At 47.5% G+C, this 9,382-nt stretch overlaps 1 protein-coding gene across 4 annotated transcripts; it reads left to right on the top strand.

Moving 5' to 3' along the window:
- The first annotated feature begins 1,467 nt into the window (after positions 1 to 1,467).
- Positions 1,468 to 8,187, top strand: LOC119349753 (jasmonoyl--L-amino acid synthetase GH3.5). 4 transcript variants are annotated; one of them, XM_037617838.1, is made up of 5 exons: positions 1,468 to 1,728; positions 5,396 to 5,710; positions 5,791 to 5,892; positions 6,095 to 6,912; positions 7,383 to 8,187. In XM_037617838.1, exons 1-5 carry the CDS (start codon positions 1,643 to 1,645, stop codon positions 7,925 to 7,927), a joined length of 1,866 nt encoding a protein of 621 aa, XP_037473735.1. In that variant the 5' UTR covers positions 1,468 to 1,642; the 3' UTR covers positions 7,928 to 8,187. The 4 variants fall into 4 exon arrangements, with proteins under 4 accessions (XP_037473735.1, XP_037473737.1, XP_037473736.1 ...); XM_037617840.1 differs by lacking the exon at positions 1,468 to 1,728 and adding an exon at positions 2,618 to 3,099 and having other exon boundaries at positions 5,401 to 5,710; XM_037617839.1 differs by lacking the exon at positions 1,468 to 1,728 and adding an exon at positions 2,619 to 3,099.
- Positions 8,188 to 9,382: the final 1,195 nt, after the last annotated feature.

A 9,382-nucleotide genomic window follows, 5' to 3' on the forward strand; every position in this document is an offset into this window, starting at 1 on the left:
AATATCCATACTTGAGTTGTAGAGTTAAGAATATTTTCATTTCATGGCTGGTAATGCTCTAGCCTAGCACTTGCTTAATGCATCATGTATAAAGTTCATTTAAATTTGAAATGGGAAATGATAAAACCATAGCACCACACTAAGGTCAAGCTTAAAATATTTTCAATGAACCAAAAATGCCCTTCAAAAATGTTCATGATTTCTGGCATAAGGTGAAAACCTCTATCAAAAGTTGTGCACATTTTACCAGGACATAGATGGGCTTTGAATTAACCCAACAAGTATTTGAATTGGAGTATTAAATGCTATGTATAATTTTACTACAACAATAATTCTGAAAATTTGAGATATGCTCAATTAATCGATGAAATCTCGGGCAGTCCGCCGAGAGCAAGTGAGACAACCCGCCCGCTCCACCCGCACTTATCACCATACCAAAAACACATGTCACGGCTGAAATTCAGAAGAGAAGAGACAAGAAGATATATATTTTGAGTATATCTCCAGGATATTGACGGTCGGCGCTACTTCTCCTTGGTAAAGAAGATATATATTTTGAGTATATCTCCAGGATATTGACGGCCGGCGCTGCTTCTCCTTGGTAAAAAAGATCTCATATTAATGTGCAATATTCAAGAGATATATGAAAAAGATATGCTATATTAATGGATGAGATCTCCAGCCGTCCATTGGGAGTGAGTGAGACGATTTGCTCCACCCACACTTGTCATCACACCGAAAATGCATGTGACACTTAAAATTTGGAAGAGGAGAGGCAAGGACTATATCTTTTATATATCTCCAGGATATATAAAAGATGTAGACCATTAATCAAATATATACGGCCAAGATATACCCCATCGGTCGAAGAAATACACAACATTAATCAAAGATATACTGCATTAATCGTTGAAATCTTAGGCAGTCCGGCCCGGAGCAAGACGAGCCCGCTGCACGCACGCACACTTGGCACGCACCGCCCCCGCGCCGAGCACACATGTATGGACGCGGCACAGAACAAACCGGGGAGGAAACACAAGGAGACAAAGAGGAGAGAGATGGTGGTGACGGCGAGGGAGCCGCAGCCCGGCCCCTTTATACATAGAAGATATACTCCATCAATCGAAGATATATCTTCTATGTATATATCTCCAGGATATATAAAAGATATACGAACAAGATATACTCCATCAATCGAAAATATACACAACATTAATCGAAGAAATCCCAACCGCCTCTCCTGAAAGAAAAATCTTCTATTAATGCGCAATATTCGGAAGATATACGAAAAAGATATGCTCCATTAATCAATGAAATCTCCCGCAGTCCATCGGGAGCAAGTGAGACAACCCGCCAGCTCCACCCGGACGTGCATATATGTATGTGAGGTGTTGGCCTATCCTAACCGCTACGAACATATCACATCTGCTTCATGTGCACCGCCTCCGCCGTTCTATTTGCTGCTGTCGCCGCCGGCGACTCCATTTCGTTCACCGGGTTGACGGGAGGACACACCTCCGAAACCCCGTCTCTTCGGATCCTGTACGGGAGAGGGCGCGATTAGGCTTTTGGGGAGCGACGACGCGACTGCTCGCCTCCGATCGACTATTTCCTCTACATCTGCGTCGTCTTCATCGTCACCATGTCCAGCGACACCGAACGTGCCGCCACCGAGAAGCTCGAAGCCGAGAAGAAGGACGCCGCGGCCTCTACCGGGCCTATTGGAGGGTATAACTCGTTTGTCCCGCTCCTATTGACTTCTGTCTTAGCCATGCTAGCGTTATACGTAGATGGATCTGCTATTAGCGTAGTATGTGCTGGTACATTCGAGTATCGACATGCGTTTATTTCTGTCAATGCCATACTAGTAATTTATTCGACTCGTGGATTAATTTAGTCGAAAAACTGCCTATTTTCTCGGCAAAGACATGGAGTATATCTTCTGTGTATATCTCCGGGATATAGAAAATATATACACCATTAATGAAATACTCCATATACCAACAAGATATACACAACATTAATTGAAGATATATACTTCCTCCGTCCGAAAATACTTGTCACCGAAATGGACAACCTTAGTCGTTTGTCCCGCTTTCTATTGATTCCTGTTTTAGCCATGCTAGCGTTATACGTAGATGGATCTGCTATTAGCGTAGTATGTGCTTGCACGATCGAGTATCAGTGTGTGTTTATTTCTGTCAATGTCATCATGCTAGTAATTTATTCAAGGATTAGTTTAGTCGGAAAACTGCCTATTTGCTCGGCAAAGACAAGGAGTATATCTTTTGCGTATATCATCAGGATATACTCCCTCCGTCCGGAAATACTTGTGGGAGAAATGGATGAATCTAGATGTATTTTAGTTATAGATACATCCAATTTTATTCATTTCTCCGTTAAGTATTTCGGGGAGTATAAAATATATACACCATTAATGAAACACTCCACATACGAACAAGATATACTCCATCAATGGAAGATATACACAGCATTAATCGAAGATATATATGAAGAGAGAGAGAGAGAGATATATTGCATTAATCGGTGAAATCTCGAGCGGCCCGGCCCGGAGCGAGGCACGCACACTTGTCACGCACCGCCCCCCTCGGCGAGCACACGTGTGCGGCCGCGGCGCAGAAACAAACGGCGGAGGAAACACCAAGGGGACAAACACGGCGAGGGAGGCCGACGGAGGCCGGAGGGAGGCGCCTACAAAAGGGGCAGCCCCGTCGCGGCAACTCACCACCATCACCATCATTTCCTTCTCTCGCTTCAGCCTTGAGGTCGTATGCCCCGCCTGTTCCCCTTGGACTAATCAATCCAGTGATCCCCCGCCCGCGGTCGTGGTCCGTCCGTCGGGCCTGCTTGCGGTTGCGGTTGGTTGGTTGGTCCGGGCGCCGGTCCCTCCCTCCCCTCCCCCCCTCCGTCCTCCTCCTCGTCGTCGTCGCCTAGTGGAGGTGGAGCCAGTCACCCACCTGCTCCTCCCTCGTCGCCTTCCTCTCCTCCCCTTCCCCAGAAGACCCGAGGTCGGCCGGCGGCGGCGCCAGAGGTCGCTTTCCTCCCGCGCCCCACCCTGCCCACGGATCACCGCCACCGGTCAGTCACTCCCCCTCTCCCCTCTCCTCCCCTCTCTGCTCTTGGTTGGAATTTCTTGTAATTTGGGCGCGCCGCCGCTCTGTTCCACCAGCCTGAGGGGCTCTGCTCTGCTCTTCTTGGTTTCTGCCGCGGCATGGCTCTCTTCTGTCGCCCTTCTTTGGCCGGCCGGCCGGCGGGGATATGCTGCTCCGTAAAGTCGCCGCAATTTGATTTTGTTCCGCCCGGCGCGGGGTAAAAAATACTGCTTCATTGATACGCCCACCTCCGCGAATATACTTCTTCTTCTTCTGCTCCTAAAGGGGCTAGATTTCGGTTTTGATTTGGTTTTCTTGGGACGAACTCGCCATGCTTTCCCAAATCAACCTCCTCGTCTTCGTCTTGACCGCCGAAACAGAGGATTCTTCTTGGAGCTCCTTCTTGGGAATAGTTCGTGCTGCGCCTCGTATTTCCGGCCTTCTAGAAGCTCCACCAAAAAATCTCCCCCCGGGTCCGGTCAACGGGCCGCCGGAACCTCACAGTCCCCGCGCCCACTGTTCTCTCGAATGTCGCCATGCTCCGCGTGCGATCCGTACTATATTCTCTGCTCTCCTGCTCCGGTATGTTCAGGGTAGCAGCGGCGGCGGCAGCTTTCCATCAGTTCCCACGGCCGCCCACCCACCTCTACCGGCCCGTCCCTACTCCGGCGAGCTCGTCGTCGTCGGCACCTGGAGCAAAACGCATTCTTACTGTCCGCGCACTTGGCCTGTCGATTCGCCTCCCTTTTCGGGGCTGCTACTAGGTCAGTTAGTCAGGTCGCGTCACATTTACTCCCCTCTTTCGCCGCTCGCCCATTCCTGTCTAGTCCGTTTCGTATGCCCACTCTATCATCCATCCATCCGCCCCATGCCTATCCTCCTTTCTCTCTTTGTTCTTGGCTCGCAGGCTCTGTTTTTCTCTGTCGCCGCCGAGGACCATCCCTACCTGAACAAAATCGATAGGCGTTTCCTTTTTGTTTCGTAGGATTCCACTGTATGGATGAATGGGTTTATGATGATTCGACGAATATTTCACCAAAAAAGAAGCGTTTCTATATGAATGCTAGCACTATTGCCTAGAGACGTGCATAGAAGTAGAATTGCTGCTAGGGAGGGATACCGCTGCTAGAGCGAGTGGTGGACACAACTGTTACTTTCCTGTTCTGTCCACTCGCCGATGCTAGAACGGTAGGCGCACCACAAAGAGAATCATACTGTATATATCTGGGAGGGGTATGAAAAATGCCAATGATGCTGCTGTGCTGTTCCTTTTCTACTCCCTCTGTCCGGAAATACTTGTCGAAGAAATGGATAAAAATGAATGTATTTAGAACTAAGATATGTCTAGATACATCCATTCTTCCGACAAGTATTTCATACTATGGAAGGGGCATGCTCTCAGTTTGTATCGCCAAATTTTGCGAGAATTCGTACCGTATCCGGGACGGTTTTTGATTTCTCGCTGTTATGAGAAATGCCGATGGCGGCGCGCTGTTTCTATCTTTGATTGATTGCTGAAGGGGACTGTTTCCTAGTTTCTGTTGGAAGATTATGCGTTGTGGATTAGCTGTAGCAAGACTCTCAGCAGAGCTAAGCTAAGCGGTCGGATTGCCTGGCGTCTCATGTCAGTATATGCTTTAGCTTTGCTACATAGATTGTCTTTATGTTGCAATCCTTGGGTTTGTTAGTGGTATCTCTGCTGCAAAAGGCGAGCATCGATGCCCCTCCCTTTGCTCGGATTCAGATTTGGTATTTTCATTAGTAAACGCTCCGTCGGAAAGTGAAATCTCAGGCTTGTCGATGTTTCCACAGATGGCATGCAAAGTGGCCATGGTTTTGTTAGTCAGTGTTCTTTGGTAGCTGTACTGTGGGGAATACCATTGTTCTGTTTTTTTCATGGTCGGTCACTTTTCGTATCCGGTTATTTTATTTTGTCAGAGTGGATTCGTCGTTCGTACGTGCAATCTTATGTTGTTTGTTGGAAGATTACTGTGTTTCTGGTCGGATATTCATATTCTGTCGGTGATAAAGTTTGAAGTTCATCAAGAATGTCTTAACATTCTGATGCCTTGCCTCTCTCTTTAGACTGCACTGTCGGTTCTTTGGTTTCCAGCTCAGTTTGTGGTTACAGTCTGCAAAATCTTTTGACTCGCCGTTCTCTTTGAATTCACTGCCACTTGATTTGAATTTGCAACACGGCAATGCCTTCAGCTCTTCTCTTATAACTGGCCTCACAGATTTGGTTGCTCACTCACAGACATTTCCTCTGTTTTATCCTGCAGAACAGGTGATAGAGCCAGGATTCTGCCAGCACGAATGACGATCTGTAGCTGCGAGGAGACCATCAATGAGTTCGAGATGTTGACGCGCGATGCTGCGCGTGTGCAGCTGGATACGCTAAAGAAGATCCTTGAGGCGAATGCTGGTGCTGAATACCTGAGGCAGTTTGGCCTCGACGGGAGGACCGATGCCGCTAGCTACAAATCTTGCATCCCGTTGTGTGTGCACAGCGACGTTGAACCGTTCATCCAGAGGGTTGCTGATGGTGATAGCGCACCAGTGGTGACCGGGAAGCCCATCACCTCCCTCTCCCTCAGGTACTCATCGCCTTCGAATGTGTTGTCTTGTTGTCCTATGGAAGTAGATTTCCGTAACCTGTTTTCCTATTTTTATGCAGTTCTGGTACGACGCAGGGGAAGCCTAAGTTCCTGCCATTTAATGATGAATTGCTTGAGAACACACTTCAAATATTCCGTACTTCGTACGCATTCAGGAACCGGTAAGGATCTCCGTTTTGTTATTGCGCTCAAGAACAACTGCAGCTTCTGAGTTTCAAACTAATCTTGCTGGTCAAGTTCGGCAGGAACTTTTGCTGTTTATACATTATTACTGTGACGCGTGTGATTAAGTGTAGCTTGGGTTCTGAATTTCTTCCATGCATCCGAATTTTTTTAGAATAATATTGTGTTTTGTTATTACAGTGAATACCCTATCAGCGAAGGAAAAGCCTTGCAGTTTGTTTATGGTAGCAAGCAAGCCTTGACGCCTGGTGGCATCCTTGCTACAACTGCAACAACAAACCTGTACCGGAGTCAGCGCTACAAGGAAGGGATGAAGGATATCCAGTCTCAGGGCTGCAGCCCCGACGAAGTCATCTTTGGCCCTGACTTCAACCAATCCTTGTACTGTCACTTGCTCTGTGGGTTGATATACTCGGACGAGGTCCATTCCGTGTTCTCGACGTTTGCTCACAGCCTAGTGCATGCATTTCAAACATTGGAGGAGGTCTGGGAGGACCTCTGTGCTGATATAAGAGACGGCGTTCTTTCAGAAAAAATCACAGTGCCATCAATTCGCGAGGCTGTTTCAAAGATTCTGAAGCCCAACCCCGAGCTTGCCGACTCGATCCACAAGAAGTGTGCGGGCTTGAGCAACTGGTACGGTGTGATCCCGGCACTGTGGCCCAAGGCAAAGTACGTGTATGGCATCATGACAGGGTCCATGGAGCCGTATCTGAAGAAGCTGCGGCATTATGCTGGGCACTTGCCGCTGATCAGTGCCGACTACGGCGCGTCTGAAGGATGGGTTGGCTCTAACATCGACCCCACGGTGCCGCCTGAGCAGGTGACGTATGCCGTTCTACCGCAGACTGGTTATTTTGAGTTCATTCCCTTGGAGAAACCAACAGGGGAGGAGACGGAGAACAGTGCAGCTATTCATTACATCGAGTCGGAGCCGGTTGGGTTAACTGAAGTTGAGGTTGGCAAAATCTATGAAGTTGTGCTCACTACCTTTGCAGGTACATTCTTTCTCTTGGCTATTTGTTCTGAAACTTAGATTGATGTTCTGAATTTCCATCACGTGTGGTGTGTAGTTCTCAGTGTAAATTCAGACTTCTTAGCCATGTCCCCTGCAAATTTGGAACACAGTTGCTCTGTATGCATCAAGGTTGTGGATTAAGCACGTGGGCAAGTAATTATCGCTAACGTTTCTTGTCCACTCATTGCTGCATTCATTAGGGGTAGCATCAAACAGCATGAGCCAGCCAGTGCGTCCTAATCTTGGTCTATATCAGCTTTACCGGACTCAACAATCACATAGCGGCATTAATTAATTCAGCTAGTACATATCTGTCAAGAGCAACTTTCGACGTGCCTAGCTCAGGAAATACTGAACACTACATATGATTTTAATTGTTGCAGAAAACAAACCGTGATCTCGGAATGCTATTAGCCTATTTACAGTCCCTTTTCTGCTCTGTTGCTGCAGGCCTATATCGCTACAGACTAGGAGACGTGGTGAAGATAGCGCGCTTCCACAACTCGACGCCGGAGCTCCAGTTCATCTGCCGCAGGAGCCTGGTGCTGAGCATCAACATCGACAAGAACACCGAGAAGGACCTGCAGCTGGCCGTCGAGGAGGCGGCGAAGCTGCTGGAGGGGGAGAAGCTGGAGATCGTGGACTTCACGAGCTACGTGGAGAAGTCGAGCGACCCGGGCCGGTACGTGATCTTCTGGGAGCTGAGCTCCGAGGCCACAGACGATGTCCTGAGCGGGTGCGCCAACGCCCTGGACCTGGCATTCCTCGACGCGGGCTACATGGGGTCGAGGAAGATCAAGACCATCGGGCCGCTCGAGCTCCGGGTCCTGAGGAAGGGCACGTTCAGGGAGATCCTGCTCCACTTCCTGACCCTAGGAGGCGCGGTGAGCCAGTTCAAGACGCCCCGGTTCGTGAGCCCGGCCAACGGCAAGGTCCTGCAGATCCTGAACCGGAACGTCGCCAAGAGCTACTTCAGCACGGCGTATGGGCTATGACAGAAGCAAGAATAATTGCCTGCTGCTAGATTTAGCAGGGGCGTGTAATTACCTTTCTTTTTCTGTTCTTTTTCTTTTTTTGCTGGTACCTTTCAGTAGTCTCCTCAAGAAGGAACCGTTTGTTTTAGTCTGTTGGAATAATGTTTTCTTTCTTATGATCAATCTGGTGCCAGAGCTACTGAGCTAGAATCTATGTAAATTGCCGCAGTTGTAGCGAAAGGTATGAAATGAGGAAAAAGAAAGAAATCTAGTGTTGTTAATTTGCCTGACTTGTGATGCTGTGCACAGAAGTGCATTGCAACACTCCAAAGTAAATTCAGCAATATATGTTTCCAGAGCTGGTCATCAAGTGTTTGTGAACAGCCTCTCAGTCCAGTTCCTCTGTTTTCTGCCCCAGATATGTAATCCTCCAGAAACCATTTCATTCACCATTGAACTGTCTGTAGGCTTTGTATCCAAATTTATATGCAGAAGTGGTTTGAGCCAAACAGTAAAAATAAGCCATGCCACAGGGAGGACATGAGCAGTAATATACTCCCTCTGTACCAAAATATAAGAAGTTTTTGTAGTTCAAATTAAGCTGTAAAAACGTCTAATATTTTGGTACAGAGATAGTAGTTTACTGGTTAACAGTGATTACCGTAGCTCTGTTGTTTTACTCTTTAGCAGCACTTAGTCTCTGGCTTAGGATCATCCTAGTGTCAAAAACACTCTTATATTACGGGACGGAGGGAGTAGTCTAGTGTCAAAAATGCTCTTATATTACGGGACGGGGGAGTAGCTCATAGAGAAACAGAGAAATACCAGCTCTGATTAAGAGATGGAGAAGGATTCAGGAGAACCAGATAATCTGCTGGTGACCTATACATATAGCAATAGGAAATCAAGGTGGTGAATAATCATCTTTACTTGCCTATTAACCTTAGCACAAAACCATTTTTCATGCACACTGTCATCGAATAAACCAGTGTCGTCGCCGCGGCAATGGTCGTGTGCCAAAGATGATCCTTGGGCCGTCGTGATGCCCCTCCTTTCCGCTCCTCTCACAAGCCGTTGCCCCATAGGATTCCAGGAACCCTTAGGGGACACCCCAATGATACATTGTACTGTACACATTTCTTGTGAAGTTTAAGTCCAAATTTTTTATGTTATTTAATGAATTATTTATTATTATGAGGACAACCCGATCTCTTGTAAAGGTTTTGGGTGTGTCACTAATTATTTATTATTTTATTTAATGAATTATTTAAATATACTGTTGATCACCATAAGGTATCACTACTAGGGAAAACCCTAGCAGTAGCGCGGGTATTTTGCCTATCAGTAGCACGGGACGACGCGCTACTGATAAGGCGCTACAGCTAACGTGTAGCAGTAGCGCCTGTCATCCCATGCTACTGCTATACATGGCTAGCAGTAGCGTGCTTTAGTGCAGAGCGCTGCTGCTAATATCTG

This window comes from Triticum dicoccoides, chromosome 1B (assembly GCF_002162155.2).
Source record: "Triticum dicoccoides isolate Atlit2015 ecotype Zavitan chromosome 1B, WEW_v2.0, whole genome shotgun sequence".
In the NCBI taxonomy this organism is placed as follows: Eukaryota; Viridiplantae; Streptophyta; class Magnoliopsida; order Poales; family Poaceae; genus Triticum; species Triticum dicoccoides.

What these genes read in the sequence shown, in the direction of transcription:
- LOC119349753 (XM_037617837.1), top strand. Translation starts at nt 3,233, where the DNA reads ATGGCTCTCTTCTGTCGCCCTTCTTTGGCCGGCCGGCCGGCGGGGATA. An exon ending in TTTGTTCCGCCCGGCGCGGG is followed by an intron (nt 3,331 to 5,395) that starts GTAAAAAATACT and finishes TTTATCCTGCAG; the next exon opens with AACAGGTGATAGAGCCAGGA. An exon ending in TGTGCTCACTACCTTTGCAG is followed by an intron (nt 6,913 to 7,382) that starts GTACATTCTTTC and finishes CTGTTGCTGCAG; the next exon opens with GCCTATATCGCTACAGACTA.